Here is a 27,510-nt window from a genome sequence, read left to right on the forward strand (position 1 = left end):
GCTCCCCCCGGTGCAGGGGGTGGCACAAGAGCTGTCATTTTTGTAATAAAGCTGCTGCGGACGCACTCGGGGGTCTCCGTGTGTGTGTGGGGGGGGTCCCGGGGGGTTCCCAAGGGGGTCCCGGTGGGGGTTCGGGGGTCCCGAGGGGTCCCGGGGGTGTTCCGGGGGGTTCGGGGGCGTTCGGGGGTCCCGAGGGCTCCCGGGGTTGTTCCGGGGGGTTCGGGGGTCCCGGAAGGCTCCCGGGGGTGTTCCGGGGGGTTCGGGGGGGTTCGGGGGTCCCGGGAGGGTTCGGGGGTTCCCAAGGGGGTCCCGGGGGTTCCCCCGCACGGGCGGGTGGGCGGAGCCTCCTCCCCGCACAGGCCCCGCCTCTTCTTTCCCATTGGCCGAGCCTCCCCCTGTGCCCCGCCCCTCCTGCCCCGCCCCTCGAGCTGTCACTCAGGGCCGCTCTCCGCTTCTATTGGTCGGCGGGGGAGGAGGGGCGGGATTTTCCCTTCGCGCGGCGCTTCCGCTTCCGGCCGAGCGCCTCCGTCGCCCTCCGGTAACTTCCGGCCGCCGCCGCCTCCTCCCGGCCCGGAGCCACCGGCCCGGCCCGGCCCGGGAGCGCCCGCGGCGGCACCGAGCCCCGCACCGAGCCCCGCACCGAGCCCCGCACCGAGCCCCGCACCGAGCCCCGCACCGAGCCCCGCACCGAGCCCCGCAGCGAGCGCCGCACCGCCCGGCCCGAGCGCCCCTCCCCGCGCCGGGGCCGCTCTGCCCCCGTTCCCCGCAGCCGGGGCCCGTCCCCGCCTCCCCGGGGCTGCCCCCATCGCTGAGCCCCGAAATCCCTCCCGGGGCGGCCGGCGGAGCTCGGGGCGGCGGAAGGAGCCGGGAAATCGCCCCCGGTCCCGGCGGGGGCACCGGGAGCACCGGGAAAACACCGGGGGCACCGGGAAAACACCGGGGGCACCGGGAAAACACCGGGGGCACCGGGGGCACCGGGCCCGCCATGGAGCTGCCCAAGGGCAAAGCGGGAGCGGGCGGGAAGCTCCTGCTCTGCTCCCTGCTCGACTCCAAGGATGAGCTGGAGGAGGTGAGAGCGGCCCGGGAAAACACCGGGATCAAACACCGGGAAAACACCGGGATAACACCGGGATCAAACAGGGAAAACACCGGGATAACACCGGGAAAACACCGGGTTAAAACACCGGGAAAACACCGGGATAACACCGGGATAACACCGGGAAAACACCGGGATAACACCGGGAAAACACCGGGATAACACCGGGATAACACCGGGATAAAACACCGGGATAACACCGGGATAACACCGGGATAACACCGGGATAACACCGGGATAACACCGGGATAACACCGGGATAACACCGGGATAACACCGGGATAACACCGGGATAACACCGGGATAACACCGGGATAAAACACCGGGATAACACCGGGATAACACCGGGATAAAACACCGGGATAACACCGGGATAACACCGGGATAACACCGGGATAACACCGGGAAAACACCGGGATAAAACACCGGGATAACACCGGGATAACATCGGGATAACACTGGGATAACACCGGGATAACACCGGGATAAAACACCGGGATAAAACACCGGGATAAAACACCGGGAAAACACCGGGATAAAACACCGGGATAACACCGGGATAACACCGGGATAACACCGGGATAACACCGGGAAAACACCGGGATAAAACACCGGGATAAAACACCGGGATAACACCGGGATAACACCGGGAAAACACCGGGATAAAACACCGGGATAAAACACCGGGATAACACCGGGAAAACACCGGGATCAAACACCGGGATAACACCGGGATCAAACACCGGGATAACACCGGGATCAAACACCGGGATAACACCGGGATCTGGGAATGCTCCTGGGAGCGGCCCTTGCTGGGGAGAATCCGGGATGGTGCGCTTTCCTCAGTTCCCCAGTTCCCCCAGTTCCCCAGTTCCCCCAGTCTCCCCAGTCTCCCCAGTTCCCCCAGTTCCCCAGTTCCCCAGTTCCCCAGTCTCCCCAGTCTCCCCAGTTCCCCAGTTCCCCAGTCTCCCCAGTTCCCCCAGTTCCCCAGTTCCCCAGTTCCCCAGTTCCCCAGTTCCCCCAGTTCCCCAGTTCCCCCAGTTCCCCAGTTCCCCACAGTTCCCCAGTTCCCCCAGTTCCCCAGTTCCCCAGTCTCCCCAGTCTCCCCAGTCTCCCCAGTCTCCCCAGTCTCTCCCCGTGTTCCAGAGGCTGGAGCGCTGTGTGGGGATCGTCACCTCGCTGACCAGCGGGCTCTCGGAGCGCGAGGCCAACGACGCCCTCAACGCCCACGTGAGCAACGGGAACTGGGAATGGGACTGGGAATGGGAACTGGGAATTGGGAATTGGGAATGGGAATGGGAACTGGGAACGGGAACTGGGAATGGGAACTGGGAATGGGACTGGGAACTGGGAATGGGAATGGGAACTGGGAATGGAATTGGGAATGGGATTGGGAACGGGAACTGGGAATGGGAACTGGGAACTGGGAATGGGAATGGGACTGGGAACTGGGAATGGGAATGGGAACTGGGAATGGGAACTGGGAATGGGAACTGGGAATGGGACTGGGATTGGGAACGGGAACTGGGAATGGGAATGGGAACTGGGAATGGGATTGGGAATGGGAACTGGGAATGGGAACTGGGGATTTGGGATTGGGAACTGGGAATTTGGGATTGGGAACTGGGAGTGGAGCTGGAGCTTCTCACCCTCAGCCCGAGGATTCACAGAGCCAAATTCTGTTTGTTGTTTCACACGGAATTCCAGTTTATCCATTGCTCCCAGTTTATCCATTCCCAGTTTATCCATTGCTCCCAGTTTATCCATTCCCAGTTTATCCATTGCTCCCAGTTTATCCATTCCCAGTTTATCCATTCCCGTTATATCCATTGTTCCCAGTTTAAAGGGAGCCAGGCCTGGAGCGTTTATTCCCATCCCATTCCCATTCCATTTCCCATTCCCATTCCCATTCCCATTCCATTTCCCATTCCCATTCCCATTCCATCCCATTCCCATTCCCATTCCCATTCCCATTCCCATTCCCATTCCATTCCATTCCATTCCCATTCCCATTCCCATTCCCATTCCCATTCCCATTCCATCCCATTCCCATTCCCATTCCCATTCCCATCCCATTCCCATTCCATCCCATTCCCATTCCCATTCCATCCCATTCCCATTCCATCCCATTCCCATTCCCATTCCCATTCCCATTCCCATTCCCATTCCCATCCCATTCCCATCCCATTCCCATTCCCATCCCATTCCCATTCCCATCCCATTCCCATCCCATTCCCATTCCCATTCCCATTCCCATTCCATCCCATTCCCATTCCATCCCATTCCCATTCCCATTCCCATTCCCATCCCCAATCCCATTCCCATTCCCGTTCCCATTCCCATCCCAGGAATCCCCTGGAGCAGCAGAACCCCCGGGCGGTTCCTGGGAGCGTTTTCCCGGCTGGAATAACCCCGGGATGCTCCGGATGTCTGGGATTCCCGGCTGATCCGGGCCTTTGCGGGGTGGATTTTCCTTTCCCTCCCTCCATTCCCGCCTGGAATTCAGGCGGATCTGGGATTTTCCCGGCAGATCTGCAAAGGGACCCCCCAGCACGAGGAGATCTGCCTGGGGCTCTTCACGCTCGTCCTGACGGAGCCGGCCCAGGCGCAGAAGGTGAGGGAGAGCTGGGAAAGGGCCGGAATCCCGGGAATTCCGCGGCTGGAACATTCCGGGGTCGGTGCGGGGAGGAGGGAGCTCAGCCTCCCTCCCACCCCAGGAATTCCTTGGATTTGGCCGCGGGAGGCAGATCCCGGTTTTTCCCAGGACCTGTCAGGGTTTCTCCCGGTTTTTCCCGGAGTGGGATTTTCTCCGGGAAGCCGCGCCTGGATGCTCCTGGAATTCATCCTCCGGAGGAGGAACGTGCTGGGATCCCGGGGAAAGCCGATTCCCAGCATTCCAGCTCCCTTAATTCCGCATCCTGGCTCGGCTCTGGGAGCCGCAATCCTGGATTTGGGAGCAAATCCCGGCCCCAGGAATCCCCTCCTGGAACCACAGCACGCTTTTCCCGGGAATCCCGTTTTCCCTTGGATCCGGGGCTTTGCTGGCTCGACCTCGGCGTTCCCAAATCCTTCCCAGGGAGCCCTGGAGGGGCTGAATCCCCCCAGGATCCCTTCCCGTCCTTGTTCCCGAGGCTCTTCCCGCTTTTCCAAAGGCCCAACCCCCTCCCCTGGAGCGACCCTTTCCATGGATTCCTCTGGAATTTTCCTCTGGGACAGGGAGCGTTGTGCCGGCGCATCCCGGAGCCGCGTCTGCTCCGGAACACTTGGGATAATTGGGATAATTGGGATAATTGGGATAATTGGATCTGCCAGGGCTCCGCTGGAGCCAGCCAGGGATTCCTGCCGGGATTTGGGATGGACGGGGTTAACCCTTTCCTGCCCGAGGAGTTCCTGGGATCCGCTGGGCCGGGAAAAACAAAATCCCCAAAACCTGGAACCCTCCCCCCAAACCTGGCCAGGATCCCTGAATTTCTCCAGGACCCCAAAATCCGTCCTGGGGACCCAAAATCTGCCCTGGGGACCCAAAATCTGTCCTGGGGACCCAAAATCTGCCCTGGGGACCCAAAATCTGCCCCGGGGACCCCAAAATCTGTCCTGGGGACCCAAAATCCGCCCTGGGGACCCCAAAATCTGTCCTGGGGACCCCAAAATCTGTCCTGGGGACCCCAAAATCTGTCCTGGGGACCCCAAAATCCACCCCAGGGACCCCAAAATCTGCCCCGGGGGCCCCCCGAGTGTCCCCAGCCGGGCACAGCCGGCTCCAGCTGCCCCCGGCTCCTCCTCCGGCCGCGATTCCTCGGGATGGGAGCCCAGGGATGTTTGGGATGGGAGCCCAGGGATGCTCGGGATGGGAGCCCAGGGATGTTTGGGATGGGAGCCCAGGGATGCTCGGGATGGGAGCCCAGGGATGCTCGGGATGGGAGCCCAGGGATGTTTGGGATGGGAGCCCAGGGATGCTCGGGATGGGAGCCCAGGGATGTTTGGGATGGGAGCCCAGGGATGCTCAGGATGGGAGCCCAGGGATGCTCAGGATGGGAGCCCAGGGACGTTCGGGATGGGAGCCCAGGGATGCTCGGGATGGGAGCCCAGGGACGTTCGGGATGGGAGCCCAGGGATGCTCGGGATGGGAGCCCAGGGATGTTTGGGATGGGAGCCCAGGGATGTTTGGGATGGGAGCCCAGGGATGTTCGGGATGGGAGCCCAGGGATGTTCGGGATGGGAGCCCAGGGATGTTCGGGATGGGAGCCCAGGGATGTTTGGGATGGGAGCCCAGGGATGCTCGGGATGGGAGCCCAGGGATGTTCGGGATGGGAGCCCAGGGATGTTCGGGATGGGAGCCCAGGGATGTTTGGGATGGGAGCCCAGGGATGCTCAGGATGGGAGCCCAGGGATGCTCGGGGTGGGAGCCCAGGGATGCTCGGGATGGGAGCCCAGGGATGTTTGGGATGGGAGCCCAGGGATGTTTGGGATGGGAGCCCAGGGATGCTCGGGATGGGAGCCCAGGGATGTTCGGGATGGGAGCCCAGGGATGTTTGGGATGGGAGCCCAGGGATGTTTGGGGTGGGAGCCCAGGGATGTTCGGGATGGGAGCCCAGGGATGTTTGGGATGGGAGCCCAGGGATGTTTGGGATGGGAGCCCAGGGATGTTTGGGGTGGGAGCCCAGGGATGTTCGGGATGGGAGCCCAGGGATGCTCGGGATGGGAGCCCAGGGATGCTCGGGGTGGGAGCCCAGGGATGCTCGGGATGGGAGCCCAGGGATGCTCGGGATGGGAGCCCAGGGATGCTCGGAGCTGTTCCCGAGGTGTCCGTCCCTCCCCCCCGGGGCTGTCAGCTCTGCCCGGCCGCTCATTGAAGCCTCATTAATCACCCTGCTTAATTAAACGGCCCCCCGGATCGCGTCAGCCTGGCAGGAATGGAGGAATTCCGGCTCTCCCGCAGGGAATTCTGCCGGTCCCGTGGGTGCTGGTGACATCCCTGTGTCCGTGGGGGTTCATTCCCGCTTTTCCAGCGCTTCCCTGCGGATCCGAGCCGGGCTTTCCCAGGGAACGGGATCCTGGGCTCCTTCCACCCGGATTTAATCGAAATTCAATTTGATTCAAGCGCACCCCGCGCCCAGGGAGGGCAGGATTGATCCCGCAGATCCGTGGATTCGCCCTTCCCTGCCCGGGGCCGCGCTTCCCACGCCGCTTTTCCCGTTTTTCCCGCAGTGCTACCGGGACCTGGCGCTGGTGAGCCGGGACGGGATGAACATCGTCCTCAACAAGATCAACCACATCCTGATGGAGAAGTACCTGAAGCTGCAGGACACCTGCAGGACCCAGGTGCGGCGTTCCCTGCATCCCGGGAATGGCGGGAATGGCAGGAATGGTGACGGGAATAACGGGAATAATGACGGGAATAACGGGAATAATGATGGGAATAACGGGAATAATGACGGGAATAATGACGGGAATAATGATGGGAATAATGGGAATAATGACAGGAATAATGACGGGAATAATGATGGGAATAATGGGAATAATGACAGGAATAATGGGAATAATGATGAGAATAATGACAGGAATAATGACAGGAATAATGGGAATAATGATGGGAATAATGGGAATAATGACGGGAATAATGGGAATAATGATGAGAATAATGACAGGAATAATGACAGGAATAATGGGAATAATGACGGGAATAATGGGAATAATGACGGGAATAATGGGAATAATGATGGGAATAATGGGAATAATGACGGGAATAATGGGAATAATGATGGGAATAACGGGAATAATGATGGGAATAATGGGAATAATGACAGGAATAATGACGGGAATAATGACGGGAATAATGACGGGAATAACGGGAATAACGACGGAGATAATGACGGGAATAACGGGAATAATGACGGGAATAATGGGAATAATGACGGGAATAATGGGAATAATGACGGGAAGTTGGCGGGGCTGATCCCGGTGTCTCCGTGTCCAGCTGGTGTGGCTGCTCCGGGAGCTGGTGAAGAGCGGAGTGCTGGGAGCGGACGGGGTGTGCATGACCTTCATGAAGCAGATCGCAGGTGAGCCGGGAATCCTCGGGATCTGAGCCGGGAATCCTCGGGATCCGAGCCGGGAATCCTCGGGATCTGAGCCGGGAATCCTCGGGATCTGAGCCGGGAATCCTCGGGATCTGAGCCGGGAATCCTCGGGATCCCAGCCGGGAATCCTCGGGATCTGAGCCGGGAATCCTCGGGATCTGAGCCGGGATCCCTCTGGAACTTGCTCCAGGCAGGGCCCACCAGGGTCTGTCCGCAGCTGGGAACCCCCAGAGCCAAATCCAGGCTCTGTCCCTGGATCCCTTGGATCCCATTGGGGCTGGATCCCGCAGGATCCCATGGGGCTGGATCCCGACCTGATCCCATGGGGCTGGATCCTAACCGGATCCCATGGGGCTGGATCCCGCAGGATCCCATGGGGCTGGATCCCTTGGATCCCATGGGGCTGGATCCCTTGGATCCCATTGGGGCTGGATCCCGCAGGATCCCATTGGGGCTGGATCCAGCAGGATCCCATGGGGCTGGATCCCTTGGATCCCATTGGGGCTGGATCCCGCAGGATCCCGCAGGATCTGTCCCCGGGAGCCCATCCAGGCAGGGAATCTCTCCGGGATGATCCTCCCGAGGTGCCGCGGTTCCCGTTGCTCCCGGGCCGGGGCTCCCACGCCCAGCAGATCCCCCGGGATCCCGCGGCTGGATCCCGGATCCCGCTGCTTTTCCAGGTGGGGACGTGACTGCCAAGAACATCTGGCTGGCAGAGAACGTTCTGGAGATCCTGACGGAGCAGAGGTACGGCCGGGAATCGCGGCTGGGAGAGGGGGGAGCGTTCCCAAACCCGCAATTCCCAGATCCCCCCAGATCCCCCCAGATCCCCCCAGATCCCCCTCAGGGCTGAGGAGCTGGCCTGGCTCGGTTCCAGCATCCCGGGAATGTTTCCTTCCCGAGCTTCCCGAGCCGTGGGGGAGGTTTTTCCTCTGGGAGAGTCGATTGCCCAAGAAGTTTCCGGTGTTTGGGCGGCTCCTGCTCCGTCTGGGAATCTCATCCCGGGCCTGCGGGATCCGCAGGATTCCCAACCGCAGGATTCCCCCCCTGGGGCTCTGTCCTGCGGGGGGCTGCGATGATTTGGGGCGGATTCGGGATTGTCAGGGAAGGTTTGGGATTGTCAGGGAGGGTTTGGGGTTCCCAGATGGATTTGGGGTTCCCAGGATGGATTTGGGGTTTCAGGGAGTGGATTTAGGGATTCCAGATCAGATTTGGGGTTCCCAGGATGGATTTGGGGATCCCAGGATGGATTTGGGGGATCCCAGGATGGATTTGGGGATCCCAGGATGGATTTGGGGATCCCAGGATGGATTTGGGGGATCCCAGGATGGATTTGGGGGATCCCAGGATGGATTTGGGGATCCCAGGTCAGATTTAGGGATCCCAGGATGGATTTAGGGATCCCAGGATGGATTTGGGGGATCCCAGGTCAGATTTAGGGATTCCAGATCAGATTTGGGGTTCCCAGGATGGATTTAGGGATCCCAGGATGGATTTGCGGGATCCCAGGATGGATTTGGGGATCCCAGGATGGATTTGGAGATCCCAGGATGGATTTGCGGGATCCCAGGATGGATTTGGGGATCCCAGGATGGATTTAGGGATCCCAGGATGGATTTGGGGATCCCAGGTCAGATTTAGGGATCCCAGGATGGATTTGGGGGATCCCAGGATGGATTTGGGGGATCCCAGGATGGATTTGGGGATCCCAGGATGGATTTGGGGGATCCCAGGATGGATTTGGGGATCCCAGGATGGATTTGGGGATCCCAGGATGGATTTGGGGTTCCCAGGATGGATTTGGGGATCCCAGGATGGATTGGAGGATCCCAGGATGGATTTGGGGATCCCAGGATGGATTTGGAGATCCCAGGATGGATTGGAAGATCCCAGGATGGATTTGGGGATCCCAGGATGGATTTGGGGGATCCCAGGTTGGATTGGAGGATCCCAGGTCAGATTTAGGGATCCCAGGATGGATTTGGGGATCCCAGGATGGATTTAGGGATCCCAGGATGGATTGGAGGATCCCAGGATGGATTTGGGGATCCCAGGATGGATTTGGGGGATCCCAGGATGGATTTGGGGGATCCCAGGATGGATTTGGGGGATCCCAGGATGGATTTGGGGATCCCAGGATGGATTTGGAGATCCCAGGATGGATTTGGGGGATCCCAGGATGGATTTGGGGGAATCCCAGGATGGATTGGAGGATCCCAGGATGGATTTGGGGGATCCCAGGATGGATTGGAGGATCCCAGGATGGATTTGGGGATCCCAGGATGGATTTGGGTTGCAGGGAGTGGGTGCTGAAGAGCAGCCTGCTGGTGGCCATGGCCGTGTACACGTACCTGCGGCTGATCGTGGATCACCACGGCACGGCCGCGCTGCAGGCGCTGCGGCAGAAGGAGGTGGAGTTCTGCATCTCCCTGCTCCGGGAGAGAGTGAGTTCCTGGGATTGGGATTGGGGATGGGATTGGGATTGGGGATGGGATTGGGATTGGGATTGGGTTCTGGAGTTCTGCATCTCCCTGCTCCGGGAGAGGGTGAGTTCCTGGGATTGGGAATGGGATTGGGATTGGGATTGGGGATGGGATTGGGATTGGGATTGGGTTCTGGAGTTCTGCATCTCCCTGCTCCGGGAGAGAGTGAGTTCCTGGGATTGGGATTGGGATTGGGATTGGGATTGGGAATGGGATTGGGAATGGGAATGGGATTGGGATTGGGGATGGGATTGGGAATGGGATTGGGATTGGGGATGGGATTGGGAATGGGATTGGGGATGGGAATGGGATTGGGATTGGGAATGGGATTGGGAATGGGATTGGGAATGGGAATGGGATTGGGATTGGGGATGGGATTGGGAATGGGATTGGGGATGGGAATGGGAATGGGATGGGATTGGGTTCTGGAGTTCTGCATCTCCCTGCTCTGGGAGGGGGTGAGTGTGGGAATGGGATTGGGAATGGGATTGGGAATGGGAATGGGAATGGGATTGGGGATGGGATTGGGAATGGGATGGGATTGGGTTCTGGAGTTCTGCATCTCCCTGCTCTGGGAGGGGGTGAGTGTGGGAATGGGATTGGGAATGGGAATGGGAATGGGAATGGGATCCTGCATCTCCCTGCTCCAGGATTGGGATTGGGATGGGATTGGGAAAGGGAACGGGAATGGGATTGGGAATGGGAATGGGAATGGGATTGGGAAAGGGATGGGCATGGGATCCTGCATCTCCCTGCTCTGGGATTGGGATTGGGATGGGATTGGGATGGGATTTGGATTGGGATCCTGTTCCCCTGCGGATCCCTCCCTGGGCAGGGCGGTTTGGGATGATCCCACAGCAGCAGCTCCAGGCCTGGTTTGGCTCCGGCTGGAGCAGGAGAACCCCGCAGAGCTGGGATTTGTCCCGGATTTCTCCCGGATCCTGCCGTTCCCGACGCTGCCCCGGCAGGGCCTGGCTGCAGGCCTGGGGAGGGTGGCAGATTTATGGGCTGATTGTTTGCTTTGCCAGGGAGAACATTCCAGAACAACTCCCGACCTTCCCTGCCCGTCCCTCCATCCATTCCAGCAGGGAGGGGTGGGAGGAGCGGGAATTCCTCCTTTCCCTGCTCCCATCCCCCTGCCCCGGGCACCGACCGGGATTTTTCCCTCTTTTTTTTTCCCCATTCCCAGTTCATGGATTGCTTCATGATCGGCCGGGATCTGGTGCGGCTGCTGCAGAACGTGGCGCGGATCCCGGAGTTCGAGCAGCTCTGGAAGGACATCCTGCACAACCCGCAGGTGCTCAGCTCCCAGTTCACAGGTACGGGATCTTCCCTTCCCGGGATTTCCCAGCCGGGATCCCCCCGGGAAACCTCCCGGGATCCCCGGGCTTCCCTCGTCTCCTCCTCCTCCCTGGGATTGTGGGTCCGGTGGGAATTGTCCCTGCCCGTGGTCTGGGTGATCTTTGGGTGATTCCAGCCCAAACCAGTCTGGAATTCCGGGTTGGTCGGAGTTATTTCCCTTAATTAAGGGACTGGGAAGGTGAGTCCAGAGTGAGCAGAGCCTGGAGAAGCTCCATAAAAATCAGGAATTCCAGGAGCTGCAGCAATGGCACCTCCGTGGGATTTAATTCCTGCTGGTTTCCCCATTCCGTGGGAAGAGCCATGGATTTTATTTGGGGTTTTCTTTTTCATTTGTTTGATTTCCATCAATGGTATTCCCATAAATTGTTCCTTTCCCTGGGCGCTTCCCTGGACGCAGCAATTCCAGGGAAATGGGGCTTTGGGGCGTTCCCACCCCTTTGGAGCCCTCAAATCCCCCTCAAACCCCTCCTTAGCGATCCCTAAAAAACTTTCTCTGGATGCCTTTTCCAACCAAATTCCGGTTCCCTGTCCCTGCCCAGGGGTCCTGCAGCTCCTGCAGTCCAGGACCTCCCGCAAATTCCTGGCGTGCCGCCTCACCCCCGACATGGAGACCAAGCTGCTCTTCATGACCTCGCGGGTAATTCCCCATGGATCCCTTCCCAAATCCCTCTGGATCCCTTCCCAAATCCCTCTGGATCCCCTCCCAAAATCCCTCTGGATCCCCTCCCAAAATCCCTCTGGATCCCCTCCCAAATCCCTCTGGATTCCCTCCCAAAATCCTCCTGGATCCCCTCCCAAATCCCTCTGGATCCCTTCCCAAATCCCCATGGATCCCTTCCCAAAATCCTCCTGGATCCCTCCCCAAAATCCTCCTGGATCCCCTCCCAAAATCCCCCTGGATTCCCTTCCCAAATCCCCCTGGATTCCCTTCCCAAATCCCCATGGATCCCTCCCCAAAATCCTCCTGGATTCCCTTCCCAAATCCCTCCTGGACTCCCTTCCAAATCCCCCCTGAATTCCCTCCCAAATTTCTTCCCGAATCCCCTCCCAGATTTCCCGTGGCTCAGGGTCCTGTGTGGTGCTTGTTCCCAGCCCTTCCTGCAGAATTCCCTCCCAGATTTCTACCTGGATTTCTCCCGGATTTCTCCCGGATTTCTCCCCCAGTCCCCTCCTGGATTTCTCCCGGATTTTTCCCCGAATCCCTCCCAGATTTCTCCCCGAATCCCTCCCGCACTCCCTCCCACCCCGGCTCCGTGTCCGTGGTGCCCGTTCCCAGCGGAATTCCGTGTGCAGTGCCCGTTCCCAGCGGAATTCCGTGTGCGGTGCTCATTCCCAGCGGAATTCCGTGTGCAGTGCCCGTTCCCAGCGGAATTCCGTGCCCGAGGTGCCCGTTCCCAGCGGAATTCCGTGTGCAGTGCCCGTTCCCAGCAGAATTCCGTGTGCGGTGCCCGTTCCCAGCGGAATTCCGTGTGCAGTGCTCATTCCCAGCGGAATTCCGTGTGCAGTGCCCGTTCCCAGCGGAATTCCGTGTGCAGTGCTCATTCCCAGCGGAATTCCGTGCGCGGTGCCCGTTCCCAGCGGAATTCCGTGCGCGGTGCTCATTCCCAGCGGAATTCCGTGTGCAGTGCCCATTCCCAGCGGAATTCCGTGTGCAGTGCCCGTTCCCAGCGGAATTCCGTGTGCAGTGCCCGTTCCCAGCGGAATTCCGTGTGCAGTGCTCATTCCCAGCGGAATTCCGTGTCCGTGGTGCCCGTTCCCAGCGGAATTCCGTGTGCAGTGCTCATTCCCAGCGGAATTCCGTGCGCGGTGCCCGTTCCCAGCGGAATTCCGTGTGCAGTGCTCATTCCCAGCGGAATTCCGTGTGCAGTGCTCATTCCCAGCGGAATTCCGTGCCCGAGGTGCCCGTTCCCAGCGGAATTCCGTGTGCAGTGCCCGTTCCCAGTGGAATTCTGTGCGCGGTGCCCGTTCCCAGCGGAATTCCGTGTGCAGTGCCCATTCCCAGCGGAATTCCGTGTGCAGTGCCCGTTCCCAGCGGAATTCCGTGCGCAGTGCCCGTTCCCAGCGGAATTCCGTGTGCGGTGCCCGTTCCCAGCGGAATTCCGTGTGCAGTGCCCGTTCCCAGCGGAATTCCGTGCGCAGTGCCCGTTCCCAGCGGAATTCCGTGCCCGAGGTGCCCGTTCCCAGCGGAATTCCGTGTCCGCGGTGCTCATTCCCAGCGGAATTCCGTGTCCGCGGTGCTCATTCCCAGCGGAATTCCGTGTGCAGTGCCCGTTCCCAGCGGAATTCCGTGTGCAGTGCCCATTCCCAGCGGAATTCCGTGTCCGCGGTGCTCATTCCCAGCGGAATTCCGTGTCCGCGGTGCTCATTCCCAGCGGAATTCCGTGTCCGCGGTGCTCATTCCCAGCGGAATTCCGTGTGCGGTGCCCATTCCCAGCGGAATTCCGTGTGCAGTGCCCGTTCCCAGCGGAATTCCGTGCGCAGTGCCCATTCCCAGCGGAATTCCATGTGCAGTGCCCATTCCCAGCGGAATTCCGTGTGCAGTGCCCATTCCCAGCGTAATTCCGTGCGCGGTGCCCGTTCCCAGCGGAATTCCGTGTGCAGTGCCCATTCCCAGCGGAATTCCATGTGCAGTGCCCATTCCCAGCGGAATTCCGTGTGCAGTGCCCATTCCCAGCGTAATTCCGTGCCCGAGGTGCCCGTTCCCAGCGGAATTCCGTGTGCAGTGCTCATTCCCAGCGTAATTCCGTGCGCGGTGCCCGTTCCCAGCGGAATTCCGTGTGCAGTGCCCATTCCCAGCGGAATTCCGTGCCCGAGGTGCCCGTTCCCAGCGGAATTCCGTGTGCAGGTGCGCTTTGGGCAGCAGAAGCGCTACCAGGACTGGTTCCAGCGGCAGTACCTGTCGACGGCCGACAGCCAATCCCTGCGCTGCGACCTGATCCGCTACATCTGCGGCGTGGTGCACCCCAGCAACGAGGTGCTGAGCTCCGACATCCTGCCCCGCTGGGCCATCATCGGCTGGCTGCTCACCACCTGCACGGTCGGGATCCGCGGGATCGGGATCCAGGGGATGGGATCGGGATGGGATCCAGGGGATGGGATCCAGGGGATGGGATGGGATTGGGATGGGATCCAGGGGATCGGGATCCAGGGGATTGGGATCCAGGGGATGGGATCGGGATGGGATCCAGGGGATGGGATGGGATTGGGATGGGATCCAGGGGATCGGGATCCAGGGGATGGGATCCAGGGGATGGGATGGGATCCAGGGGATGGGATCCAGGGGATGGGATGGGATCGGGATGGGATCCAGGAGATCGGGATCCAGGGGATTGGGATCCAGGGGATCGGGATCCAGGGGATGGGATCCAGGGGATTGGGATCCAGGGGATGGGGATCCAGGGGATTGGGATCCAGGGGATGGGATCCAGGGGATTGGGATCGGGATCAGGATCGGGATGGGATCCATGGGATTGGGATGGGATCCATGGGATCAGGATCAGGATGGGATGGGATGGGGTGGGATGGGATGGGGATTGGCCGGAGCAGCTGATTCCCAGCAGCTCGCCAGGGATGTGAAGAGGGATCTTGGAGGGATCTCCAGGGATCTTGAGGGAATCCCGGAGGGATCTCAGCTCCGTTTTCATGGAATCATTCGGGGGTTTTGTCTCCTCCAGTCCAACGTGGCGGCTTCCAACGCCAAACTGGCGCTGTTCTACGATTGGCTGTTCTTCAACCCCGAGAAGGACAGCATCATGAACATCGGTGTGTGATCCGGGGGGATCTGCCCGGGATCCAGGGGGATCTGCACTGGGATCCAGGGGGATCTGCACTGGGATCCGGGGAGATCTGCACTGGGATCCAGGGGGATCTGCACTGGGATCCAGGGGGATCTGCACTGGGATCCGGGGGGATCTGCACTGGGATCTGGGGGGATCTGCACTGGGATCCGGAGGGATCTGCACTGGGATCCAGGGGGATCTGCACTGGGATCCGGGGGGATCTGCACTGGGATCCAGGGGGATCTGCACTGGGATCCGGGGAGATCTGCACTGGGATCCAGGGGGATCTGCACTGGGATCCAGGGGGATCTGCACTGGGATCCGGGGGGATCTGCACTGGGATCCGGGGGGATCTGTACTGGGATCCGGGGGGATCTGCCCAGGATCCAGGGGGATCTGCACTGGGATCCGGGGGGATCTGCACTGGGATCCAGGGGGATCTGCACTGGGATCCAGGGGGATCTGCACTGGGATCCAGGGGGATCTGCACTGGGATCCGGGGGGATCTGCCCGGGATGGGATCCATGGGCTGTTCCCAGGGATGGGATCCATGGGATCGCTGTGACCCACGGGCAGCACTGGACCCGGCCGCCCCTCATCCCCTGGATCCCAGCCCAGGGATCCCGTGGATCCCGTGGATCCAGCAGGGATCTGGGGTGTCTCACGCCGTTCCCTCCCCCAGAGCCCGCCATCCTGGTCATGCACCACTCCATGAAGCCGCACCCGGCCATCACGGCCACGCTGCTGGATTTCATGTGCCGGGTGAGCGCCCCTCCTTCCTTCTCCAGGGAATTCCCTGCCCTGGCAGGGATTTTCTCCCCCTTCCCGACCCCTGACCCTGCTCTCCCTCCCTCGTCTCTTCCAGATCATTCCCAATTTTTACCCCCCTCTGGAAGCGCACGTCCGGCAGGGCGTGTTCAACTCCCTCACCCACATCGTGGAGAAGCGAGTCCTGGCGTAAGAGCCCCGGCTTTTCCCGGCTTTTCCCCAATTCCCGGCACGGACGCGGCCGCTCCCGGCGCTCCGGGGCCGTGGGAGCTCCGTGGAAAACCCTGGGGTTGTGTCCCGTGGAGCCGCTCCCCCAGGGAAAAGGGATGTGGGGTCAGGGAATCGGGATTGCCCCGGGATGCAATCCAGGGGATCCCAGCCCAGGAATCCCAGCCCCTGCTGCCATTCCCGGGTTGTGGAGGGGATCCCGAGGGAGCTGCGGGTGGCGATCCCGGGCACGGGGAGGAGCCCCCGGCATTCCCGTGGGAACGAGGCTCCGGCCGATCCCGATCCCTGCCCCGTCCCTCGCAGGCACCTGGCCCCGCTCTTCGACAACCCCAAGCTGGACAAGGAGCTCCGGGCCATGCTCAGGGAGAAATTCCCGGAATTCTGCAGCTCTCCCTCGCCCCCCATCGAAGGTAGGGAGTGCGGGGGGCTCCTGGCAGATCCGCCGAGGGAGTTTTTCCCTGGAATTCCGGATGGGCCGGGCCGGGCGTGCTGGGATTTAGGGAATTGCGGGATCCCATCCCGGGTTTGGGGGAGCCTCACCTGGCTCCGTGCTCCCAGTGAAAATCGAGGAGCCGGTTCCCATGGAGATGGAGAATCACCTGGAGAAGGATGACGGTTGCTATGACAACGCCGAGGCCGCCTTCAGCGATGATGAGGAGGAGCTGAACAGCAAAGGTGAGGGAGCTCCGGGATTCCCCACGGACACAGAGAATTCCGGAGAGCTCCCGGCTGCCGGCGCGATTCCCTCCTTGGCCGGGAGCTGATCCCGGTGGGAATCCCGGCTTTCCTCCTGCAGGAGCCGATTCCCAAATCCAGCGGTTCAGGATCTGTGCCCCCAGGGTTGGTTCCCTTTCCTGGCCGTTCCCAGGAGCTCTGAGCGCTTTTCCAGCCTCAGATCCCAGCTCAGATCCCCTCTGGAGCCATTCCCGGCCTCGCTGCTCAGATCCCTGTGGGATTCCCGCAGTTCCAGGGGGTTTTCCCGGCAGTGGGAAGTGGCCGCAGGCCCGGGATGGGGCGGGGGACGTGACCTGGGAGCCCCAGGATCCCAAATTGTGGAGATGGCCGAGGGTGGGGTTTGGGAACGGGGCCGGGATCACAATCCCAGACATTCCCAGTGCCTGGGGCAATTCCCACCTTCATCCCAGAGCCCGGCTCCAGGGGAGAAGGAGGAAAATCCCTCATCCCGTGGGGCTTTCCCTGTTCCCAGGGAAGAAGCGGGAGTTCAGGTTCCACCCGATCAAGGAATCCATCGTGGAGGAGCCGGTGGACATCACCCCGTTCCTGGAGCAGCTGGACGAGTCCCTGAAGGACAAAGTGCTGCAGCTGCAGAAGGGCAGGTGGGGCCCCTCCCGTCCCCACGGATCTCCCGGAGCTCCTGGAGAGGGAATTCCCGCAGGAAAAGGGCTTGGGAAGGAGCTCCCAGCTCCTGCCCCGCAGACCTTGGCTCAGCCCGGAGATTGTGTGGAATTCCTGGCTTTGAGCGCCTGCTTTTCCCGGTGGAATTCATCCCAGTCCGGAATTCCGGGCTGGGCCGACCCCAAAGCCGGCCCCAGTTCCCCGTCCCAGCGCTCCCAGTGCTCCCAGTGCTCCCAGTGCTCCCAGTAACGCGGATCTCCCGTCCCTGTTGTGCCGCAGTGACACGGAGGCGCAGTGCGAGGTGATGCAGGAAATCGTGGATCAGGTCCTGGAGGTAACGGAGCCGGGAATGGCCGGGATCCCTGGGAATGGTCTGGGATCCCTGGGAATGGTCTGGGATCCCTGGGATCGCCCCTGGGGACACCCAGATCCCCTTGGGATCCATCTGTGGATCCCCTCCCTGTTCCCGGTGCCCCAATGTCCCCAGCAGCTGCTGGCAGGGATCTGGGATCACTGGGAATGATCTGGGATCACTGGGAATGGTCTGGGATCACTGGGAATGGTCTGGGATCACTGGGAATGGTCTGGGATCCCCGGCAGTGATTTGGGATCCCCGGCAGTGATTTGGGATCCCCGGCAGTGATTTGGGATCCCTGACAGTGATTTGGGATCCCCGGCAGTGTTTTGGGATCCCTGGCAGTGTTTGTTTTGGGATCCCCGGCAGTGATTTGGGATCCCTGGCAGTGATTTGGGATCCCTGGCAGTGATTTGGGATCCCTGGCAGTGATTTGGGATCCCCGGCAGTGATTTGGGATCCCTGGCAGTGATTTGGGATCCCCGGCAGTGTTTTGGGATCCCCGGCAGTGTTTTGGGATCCCCGGCAGTGTTTTGGGATCCCCGGCAGTGTTTTGGGATCCCCAGCAGTGTTTGTTTTGGGATCCCCGGCAGTGATTTGGGATCCCCGGCAGTGTTTGTTTTGGGATCCCCGCTGCCGGGATCCGTTCCCGTGTCCGTTCCCTGTGCCAGGCAGGCTCTGAGCTCCTGCTCCCGTCCCTTTCCCAGGAGGATTTTGACTCGGAGCAGCTGTCGGTGCTGGCCTCGTGCCTGCAGGAGCTGTTCAAGGCTCACTTCCGCGGGGAGGTTCTCCCGGAGGAGATCACCGAGGAGTAAGGGCTGGCGGCTTTTCCCGGGGGGATATTCCCGCTGCTCCCGAGGGCTGGGCTCGGCCGGGATCACCGGGATTCCCTGGGAACACCGGGATTCCGGGAACACCGGGATTCCCCGGGAACACCGGGATTCCGGGAACACCGGGATTCCGGGAACACCAGGATTCCGGGATCACCGGGATTCCCCGGGATCACCGGGATTCCGGGATCACCGGGATTCTGGGAACACCAGGATTCCGGGATCACCGGGATTCCAGGAACACCGGGGTTCCAGGAACACCAGGATTCCGGGAACACCGGGATTCCGGGATCACCGGGATTCCGGGAACACCGGGATTCCGGGATCACCGGGATTCCCCGGGATCACCGGGATTCCAGGAACACCGGGGTTCCAGGAACACCAGGATTCCGGGAACACCGGGATTCCGGGAACACCGGGATTCCGGGAACACCGGGATTCCCCGGGAACACCGGGATTCCGGGATCACCGGGATTCCCCGGGAGCCCAGAGCGTCCGTGTGTCCCGCAGGTCCCTGGAGGAGTCCGTGGGGAAGCCCCTGTACCTGATATTCCGGTAGGTCCCTTCCCAAATCCCCGGGAATTCCGGGCTCCATCCCAGAAATCCCCGGAGTTTCCCGTTTCCCTTGGGTGGGAATCCCGGGGGGGTTTTTCTGGGGAGGTGACGTTCCCGCCGTTATCCCGGTGCCGTTCCCGCTCTTCCCAAGGAACCTGTGCCAGATGCAGGAGGACAACAGCGGCTTCTCGCTGCTGCTGGACCTGCTGTCCGAGCTCTACCAGAAACAGCCCAAGATCGGCTACCACCTGCTCTACTACCTGCGGGCCAGGTGAGCCCGGGCCCCGCCCTCCCGTGGCTCCTCCCTCTCCCCCGTGGCTCCTCCTTCTTCTCCCGTGGCTCCTCCTCCTCCTGTGGCTCCTCCTCCTCCTCCTGTGGCTCCTCCTCCTTCTCCCGTGGCTCCTCCTTCTTCTCCTGTGGCTCCTCCCTCTCTCCCGTGGCTCCTCCCTCTCCCCCGTGGCTCCTCCTCCTTCTCCCGTGGCTCCTCCTTCTTCTCCCGTGGCTCCTCCTTCTTCTCCCGTGGCTCCTCCTTCTCCTGTGGCTCCTCCTTCTTCTCCCGTGGCTCCTCCTTCTTCTCCCGTGGCTCCTCCTTCTCCTGTGGTTCCTCCTTCTTCTCCTGTGGCTCCTCCTTCTTCTCCCGTGGCTCCTCCTTCTTCTCCCGTGGCTCCTCCTTCTTCTCCCGTGGCTCCTCCTTCTTCTCCCGTGGCTCCTCCTTCTCCCGTGGCTCCTCCTTCTTCTCCCGTGGCTCCTCCTTCTTCTCCCGTGGCTCCTCCTTCTTCTCCCGTGGCTCCTCCTTCTTCTCCCGTGGCTCCTCCTTCTCCCGTGGCTCCTCCTCCTTCTCCCGTGGCTCCTCCTTCTCCTGTGGCTCCTCCTCCTTCTCCTGTGGCTCCTCCTTCTTCTCCCGTGGCTCCTCCTTCTCCTGTGGCTCCTCCTCCTTCTCCCGTGGCTCCTCCTTCTTCTCCTGTGGCTCCTCCCTCTCTCCTGTGGCTCCTCCTCCTTCTCCTGTGGCTCCTCCTTCTTCTCCTGTGGCTCCTCCCTCCCAGCTGTTCCAGCTGTGCCCCAGCTGTGCCCCAGCTGTTCCAGCTGTTCCAGCTGTGTGTGTCCCCAGCTGTGCCCCAGCTGTTCCAGCTGTTCCAGCTGTGTGTGTCCCCAGCTGTGCCCCAGCTGTGTTCCAGCTGTTCCAGCTGTGTGTGTCCCCAGCTGTTCCAGCTGTGTTCCAGCTGTTCCAGCTGTGTGTGTCCCCAGCAAGGCGGCGCTGGGCAGGATGGGGCTGTACGAGTCGTTCGCTCAGGCCACGCAGCTGGGGGAGCTGCACACGTGTCTGATGATGGACATGAAGGCGTGCCAGGAGGACGACGTGCGGCTGCTCTGCTTCCTCACGCCCTCCATCTACACCGAGGTGAGCCCGGGGTGTCCCCATCCCATCCCAGCTCGGGGGTGTCCCCATCCCATCCCATGGATCCCATCCCATCCCACCCCATGGATCCCATCCCATCCCATCCCATGGATCCCATCCCACCCCATGGATCCCATCCCATCCCATCCCATGGATCCCATCCCACCCCATGGATCCCATCCCATCCCAGCCCATGGATCCCATCCCATCCCATGGATCCCATGGATCCCATCCCATCCCATCCCATGGATCCCATCCCATCCCATCCCATCCCATCCCATGGATCCCATCCCATCCCATGGATCCCATCCCATCCCATGGATCCCATCCCATCCCATGGATCCCATCCCATCCCATCCCATCCCATCCCACCCCATGGATCCCATCCCATCCCAGCCCATGGATCCCATCCCATCCCAGCCCATGGATCCCAGCCCATGGATCCCATCCCATCCCATGGATCCCATCCCACCCCATGGATCCCATCCCACCCCATGGATCCCATCCCACCCCATCCCATCCCATCCCACCCCATGGATCCCATCCCATCCCATCCCAGCTCGGGGGTGTCCCCATCCCATCCCACAGTGACCCCAAATCCCAGGATCCATCCCAGGGTGGGTTAGGCTGTTCCCAGGGTGACCCCGAATCCCGGGATCCATCCCTTGGCCCATCCCGCTCCCTCGGAGCCGCCGTTCCCGGCGTTCCCGGCCCTCGGCTCCCGCCGTTCCCGGCGTTCCCGGCGTTCCCGGCGTTCCCGGCGTTCCCGGCCCTCGGCTCCCGCCGTGGTTGATTTTGTGTTTCCGTGCGAGGCCCTGGAGCAGGGAGCAGAGGGAAAACGGGGAATTCCAGGGATCTGGGCGGGCTGACCCCGCTGCCGGAGCCTCTCCCTGAAGCCGCCGGGCTTTGTGCGTTCCCAGTTCCCGGACGAGACCCTGCGGAGCGGGGAGCTGCTGAACATGATCGTGGCCGTCATCGACTCCTTCCAGGTGCGAGAAACTCCGGCCGGGAAGGGGCTCCTCTCTGGATCCTCCCTGGATCCTTCCTGGATCCTTCCTGGATCCTCTCTGGATCCTTCCTGGATCCTCCCTGGATCCTCCCTGGATCCTTCCTGGATCCTCCCTGGATCCTCTCTGGATCCTCCCTGGATCCTTCCTGGATCCTTCCTGGATCCTTCCTGGATCCTCTCTGGATCCTTCCTGGATCCTCTCTGGATCCTCCCTTGATCCTTCCTGGATCCTCTCTGGATCCTCCCTGGATCCTCTCTGGATCCTTCCTGGATCCTCTCTGGATCCTCCCTGGATCCTTCCTGGATCCTCCCTGGATCCTCTCTGGATCCTCTCTGGATCCTTCCTGGATCCTCCCTGGATCCTCTCTGGATCCTCCCTGGATCCTCCCTGGATCCTTCCTGGATCCTTCCTGGATCCTCCCTGGATCCTCTCTGGATCCTCTCTGGATCCTCCCCGGATCCTCTCTGGATCCTCCCTGGATCCTCCCTGGATCCTCTCTGGATCTTCCCTGGATCCTTCCTGGATCCTCCCTGGATCCTCTCTGGATCTTCCCTGGATCCTTCCTGGATCCTTCCTGGATCCTCTCTGGATCCTCCCTGGATCCTCTCTGGATCCTCCCTGGATCCTCTCTGGATCCTCTCTGGATCCTCCCCGGATCCTCTCTGGATCCTCCCTGGATCCTCTCTGGATCCTCCCTGGATCCTCTCTGGATCCTCTCTGGATCCTCCCTGGATCCTCCCTGGATCCTCCCTGGATCCTCCCTGGATCCTCTCTGGATCCTCTCTGGATCCTCCCTGGATCCTCCCCGGATCCTCTCTGGATCCTCTCTGGATCCTCTCTGGATCCTCTCTGGATCCTCCCTGGATCCTCCCTGGATCCTCCCCGGATCCTTCCTGGCCTTCTCCAGGCGTTTCCCTGCGGAGCTCCACAGACCCGGGGGATCTGGGGGATCCAGAGGATGAGGAGCAGGGATCCAGAGGATCCAGAGGAATCCAGAGGATCCAGGGGATGAGGAGCAGGGATCCAGCGGATCCAGAGGAGCAGGGAGAGGGAGGATGAGAGCCTGAGTGGGCTCTGTGCGTGTGGGAGGCACCCCCGGCTCCCATCCCATCCCAGGGATGCTCCGGGGAGCTTTTCCAGCCGGATCCCGCCTGGGAAGGTTCCCTGGATCCCCCCTGAGCCCGTCCCTGTCCCCCCAGCTCCAGGAGCTCGTGTGCCACGTGATGATGGGAAACCTGGTCATGTTCCGCAAGGATTCCGTGCTCAACATCCTCAGTGAGTGCCGGGATCGGGAACGGGGCCGGTCCAGGCCCTTTCCAGCCGTGTCCAGAGGGGATCCCTGGAGCTGCCCCGAGGCTCCCGAGGTGTCCCCAGGGCTCGGTTTCCCGCTGGCATTAAAGGATCACCGTGGGATTTATCCCAGGGCTGCAGCGGGCGGTGCCAGGCAGGGAATGAGCCGGGCAAGGGGAAAATCCCCAAATCTGCCCCGGCTCCGCAGCCTCCGCTGGGGTCCCTCGGTGTTCCCGGAGCAAATCCCGCTCTCCCTGATCCAGCTTTGGGAGCAGCGGGATAAGCCGGGTTAACCGGGGAGCCTCGTGAGCTCCGTCCCCGTTCCCGAGGGGTGGGGGGACCCCGGGAGGGTTTGGGGGTGCCCAGAGCTCGGGAAGGGGCTGAGACAGATCCCGGTTATCCCATTGTCCCGTTATCCATCCCTGTTATCCCATTGTCCCGTTATCCATCCCTGTTATCCCATTGTCCCTGTTATCCATCCCTGTTATCCATCCCTGTTATCCATCCCTGTTATCCCATTGTCCCGTTATCCATCCCTGTTATCCCATTGTCCCGTTATCCATCCCTGTTATCCCATTGTCCCGTTATCCATCCCTGTTATCCCATTGTTCTCCCATTGTCCCATTATCCATCCGTTATCCATCCCTGTTATCCATCCCTGTTATCCATCCCTGTTCTCCCGCTGTTCTCCCGCTGTTCTCCCGCTGTTCTCCCGCCGTTATCCCATTCCCGATCCCAGTTCAGAGCCTGGACTGGGAGACCTTTGAGCAGTACTGCACCTGGCAGCTGTTCCTGGCTCACAACATCCCCCTGGAGACCATCATCCCCATCCTGCAGCACCTCAAGTACAAGGGTGAGGCATTCCCGGGGGAATCCCGGGGGGAAAACATTCCCAGGGAATTCCAGGGGAACATTCCCGCCCCGGCTCAGCCTCTGCTCCCTCCCCGTTCCAGAGCATCCCGAGGCCCTGTCCTGCCTCCTGCTGCAGCTCCGCAGGGAGAAGTGAGTGCCGCGTTCCCTGGGATGGGCTGGGGGCGCCTGGAACGCTGGGCTGGGGGGATTGGGGGGGTCTGGGGGGGTCTGGGGGACACCGAGGGGGTCTGGGGGGGTCTGGGGGACACCGAGGGGGTCTGGGGGGGTCTGGGGGACACCGAGGGGGTCTGGGGGGGTCTGGGGGACACCGAGGGGGTCTGGGGGGGTCTGGGGGACACCGAGGGGGTCTGGGGGGGTCTGGGGGACACCGAGGGGGTCTGGGGGGGTCTGGGGGACACCGAGGGGGTCTGGGGCACTCCGGGATGCTCCGTGGTGCCCCCGGGGCTGTCTCCATGTCCCCACCGGAGCTGGGACACCTGGAACCCCGGGTCAGGGGGTGTGTTGGGTTCTCCATTCCCGTTGTCCCGGTGTTCCCGCTGTTCCCGCTGTTCCTGGTGTTCCTGGTGTTCCCATTCCCGGTGTCCTGCTGTTCCCATTCCCGTTGTCCCGGTGTTCCCGCTGTTCCCGCTGTTCCTGGTGTTCCTGGTGTTCCCATTCCCGGTGTCCTGCTGTTCCCATTCCCGTTGTCCCGGTGTTCCTGCTGTTCCCGCTGTTCCCATTCCCGCTGTTCCCGGTGTTCCCACCCCCGTTGTCCCGGTGTTCCCATTCCCGCTGTTCCCGCTGTTCCCGGTGTTCCCATTCCCGCTATTCCCGGTGTTCCCACCCCTGGTGTCCCGCTGTTCCCGGTGTTCCCATTCCTGCTGTTCCTGCTGTTCCCGCTGTTCCCGCTGTTCCCATTCCCGCTGTTCCCGGTGTTCCCATTCCCGCTGTTCCCGGTGTCCCGCTGTTCCCGGTGTTCCCACCCCCGGTGTTCCCGCTGTTCCCACCCCCGGTGTCCCGGTGTTCCCATTCCCGCTGTTCCCGCTGTTCCCGGTGTTCCCACCCCCGGTGTCCCGCTGTTCCCACCCCCGGTGTTCCCGCTGTTCCCACCCCCGCTGTTCCCGCTGTTCCCACCCCCGGTGTCCCGGTGTTGCCAGGCCCAGCGAGGAGATGGTGAAGATGGTGCTGAGCCGGCCGTGCCACCCCGAGGATCAGTTCACCACCAGCATCCTGCGGCACTGGGGGCTGCGGCACGACGACCTCCTGGGCGAGCACATCAAGGCCCTGCTCATCAAGAACAACTCCCTGCCCCGCAAGCGCCAGAGGTCGGGAATGCCGACACCATTCCCGGGAATTCCCTCCCAAAGGGGGCCGGGAATGCCGACACCATTCCCGGGAATTCCCAAAGGGGGCTGGGAATGCCGACACCATTCCCGGGAATTCCCTCCCAAAGGGGGCTGGGAATGCCGACACCATTCCCGGGAATTCCCAAAGGGGGCTGGGAATGCCGACACCATTCCCGGGAATTCCCTCCCAAAGGGGGCTGGGAATGCCGACACCATTCCCGGGAATTCCCTCCCAAAGGGGGCTGGGAATGCCGACACCATTCCCGGGAATTCCCTCCCAAAGGGGGCTGGGAATGCCGACACCATTCCCGGGAATTCCCTCCCAAAGGGGGCCGGGAATGCCGACACCATTCCCGGGAATTCCCTCCCAAAGGGGGCTGGGAATGCCGACACCATTCCCGGGAATTCCCAAAGGGGGCCGGGAATGCCGACACCATTCCCGGGAATTCCCTCCCAAAGGGCTTGGGGAGGGTTTTTCCCCCTGCTCAGGCCCCGTTCTCACAGAATTCCCCCCCTAAGGAATTTTCCCTCTCCCCTCCCTGTGCCAGCCCCCGTGGAGGTGAATTCCCAGTTCCCAGGATGAATTCCCAGCTCCCAGAGTGAATTCCCAGTTCCCAGAGTGAATTCCCAGCTCCCAGGATGAATTCCCAGCTCCCAGAGTGAATTCCCAGCTCCCAGAGTGAATTCCCAGTTCCCAGAGTGAATTCCCAGCTCCCAGAGTGAATTCCCAGTTCCCAGGATGAATTCCCAGCTCCCAGAGTGAATTCCCAGCTCTCCCCATCCCATGGGATCTGGGGTGGATCTGGCTCTAATCCCTGCAGATCCCTGGGATCAGCCCACGGAGCTCCCGGGAATTCCAGCAGAATCCCTGAGCAGGATTTATCCCGTAATTCCAGGGCTTGATCCGCCCTTCCAGGGGACCCCATTCCCAATCCTCCGTTCCCAATCCCCCATTCCTGGTTTTTTGGGATCTCATCCCCATTTTTGGTGCCTCATCCCCATTTTTTGGGATCTCATCCCCGTTTTTTGGGATCTCATCCCAGTTTTTGGTGCCTCATTCCCATTTTTTGGGATCTCATCCCGGTTTTTTGGGGTCTCATCCCGGTTTTTTGGGATCTCACCCCGCAGCCTGCGCAGCTCCAGCAGCAAGCTGGCCCAGCTGACCCTGGAGCAGATCCTGGAGCACCTGGACAACCTCCGGCTGAACCTGACCAACACCAAACAGAACTGTGGGTGCTTCCCCGGGACCTGTGGGGCTGGGGCTGCGTTCCCCGATCCCAGACCCCAATCCCAGACCCCAATCCCTGACCCCAATCCCAGACCCCAATCCCAGACCCCAATCCCTGACCCCAATCCCCAATCCCTGACCCCAGACCCCAATCCCAGACCCCAATCCCTGACCCCAGACCCCAATCCCAGACCCCAATCCCAGACCCCAATCCCTGACCCCAATCCTCATTCCCTGACCCCATTTCCTGGCCCCAGGCCCCAAGCCCACGCCCCAGTCCCAGGCCCCAAACCCACACCCCATTCCCTGTTCCCTGACCCCATTCCCTGACCCCAGACCCCATTCCCCATTCCCACCCCATTCCCCATTCCCTGACCCCGTTCCCTGACCCCAATCCCAGACCCCATTCCCTGACCCCTGACCCCGTTCCCCATTCCCTGACCCCATTCCCACCCCATTCCCTGACCCCATTCCCCAATCCCTGACCCCATTCCCACCCCATTCCCGCCTCTCTCCCAGTTTTCAGCCAGACCCCGATCCTGCAGGCGCTGCAGCACGTCCAGGCCAGCTGTGACGAGGCTCACAAGATGAAGTGAGTCCTTCCCTTCCCTCTGGGGACCCCAAACCCCCCCCCGACCCCCTCTGGGGACCCCAAACCCCCTCTGGGGACCCCAAACCCCCCCGACCCCCTGTGCTCCCCTCCAGGTTCTCGGACCTGTTCTCCCTGGCCGAGGAATACGAGGATTCCTCCAGCAAACCCCCCAAGAGCCGGCGGAAAGCCACGGCGCTCGCCAGCCCCCGCAGCCGCAAGAGCGCCGCGCAGCCCCCCAACAACGAGGAGGAGTCGGGGTCCAGCAGCGCCTCGGTGAGAGCCCCCCCGGACCCCCCGGACCCCCCCAGAGCCCCGGGGTGGCCGTGGTGACCCCGTCCCCGTCCCCGTCCCCGTCCCTGCAGGAGGAAGAGGACACCAAACCCAAACCGGCCAAGAGGAAAAGGAAAGGCTCCTCGGCCGTGGGCTCGGACAGTGACTGAGGGCTGGGACCCCCCCCGAGCCCCCCCAGAGCAAATCCCGGGGGTCAGGGACCACCCCCCCTTTTCACCAGCGCGGGGAGGGGTCGCGGTGTCCCCCCCCCCCAGGACCCCCCATGTGGGAAGGGGGGACCCCCACCCCCATTTTCCTACAGAAATGTAAATAAAGGGTGGAACTGAGTCGCTGCTCCAGGATGATTTGGGGAGGGGGTCCTGCCCCCCGGGAAAGAGCCCCCGCCCCTCCCCCCGCAGCCCCCCGGGGGTCCTGGGGGGGTCCTGGGGGGGGGGATCAGCGCCCGAGGCCGGCGGGATTTGGGGGTCCCTCAGCGTTTCTAAGCGTTTTTAAGGAAAGCAGCAATAAATACCTTCCTGTTTTGTACCGAGCGGCCCCGGTTTGTGGCGGGGGGCGGGGGCCGTGTCCCCGTGTCCCCCCCGGTGCGGCCCCGCCGGGACACGCGGCTCCCCCG

The 27,510-nt window shown here is 61.6% G+C and overlaps 1 protein-coding gene across 1 annotated transcript; it reads left to right on the forward strand.

Annotated features, from left to right (window-relative positions):
- Positions 1-713: 713 nt before the first annotated feature.
- Positions 714-27,426, forward strand: INTS3 (integrator complex subunit 3). The gene is made up of 30 exons (XM_014262184.2): positions 714-1,069; positions 2,243-2,326; positions 3,627-3,710; positions 6,305-6,418; positions 7,074-7,158; positions 7,857-7,923; positions 9,476-9,620; positions 10,849-10,978; positions 11,561-11,658; positions 13,867-14,058; positions 14,696-14,783; positions 15,483-15,562; positions 15,666-15,757; positions 16,100-16,206; positions 16,355-16,471; positions 17,004-17,133; positions 17,432-17,486; positions 18,215-18,318; positions 18,848-18,892; positions 19,044-19,163; positions 20,138-20,291; positions 21,209-21,277; positions 22,498-22,573; positions 23,328-23,441; positions 23,542-23,590; positions 24,598-24,765; positions 25,915-26,015; positions 26,534-26,606; positions 26,720-26,879; positions 26,969-27,426. The coding sequence occupies exons 1-30, from the start codon at positions 986-988 to the stop codon at positions 27,044-27,046; spliced, it is 3,063 nt and encodes a 1,020-aa protein (XP_014117659.1). The 5' UTR covers positions 714-985; the 3' UTR covers positions 27,047-27,426.
- Positions 27,427-27,510: the final 84 nt, after the last annotated feature.

Source organism: Pseudopodoces humilis, chromosome 31 (assembly GCF_049639895.1).
Source record: "Pseudopodoces humilis isolate 2021_Gansu_Grassland_sample_001 chromosome 31, ASM4963989v1, whole genome shotgun sequence".
In the NCBI taxonomy this organism is placed as follows: Eukaryota; Metazoa; Chordata; class Aves; order Passeriformes; family Paridae; genus Pseudopodoces; species Pseudopodoces humilis.

Coding starts and splice junctions, on each gene's coding strand:
- INTS3 (XM_014262184.2), top strand. CDS start 986: ATGGAGCTGCCCAAGGGCAAAGCGGGAGCGGGCGGGAAGCTCCTGCTC. Junction 7,159..7,856: donor CTTCATGAAGCAGATCGCAG/GTGAGCCGGGAA, acceptor CTGCTTTTCCAG/GTGGGGACGTGACTGCCAAG. Junction 26,880..26,968: donor CGGGGTCCAGCAGCGCCTCG/GTGAGAGCCCCC, acceptor CCGTCCCTGCAG/GAGGAAGAGGACACCAAACC.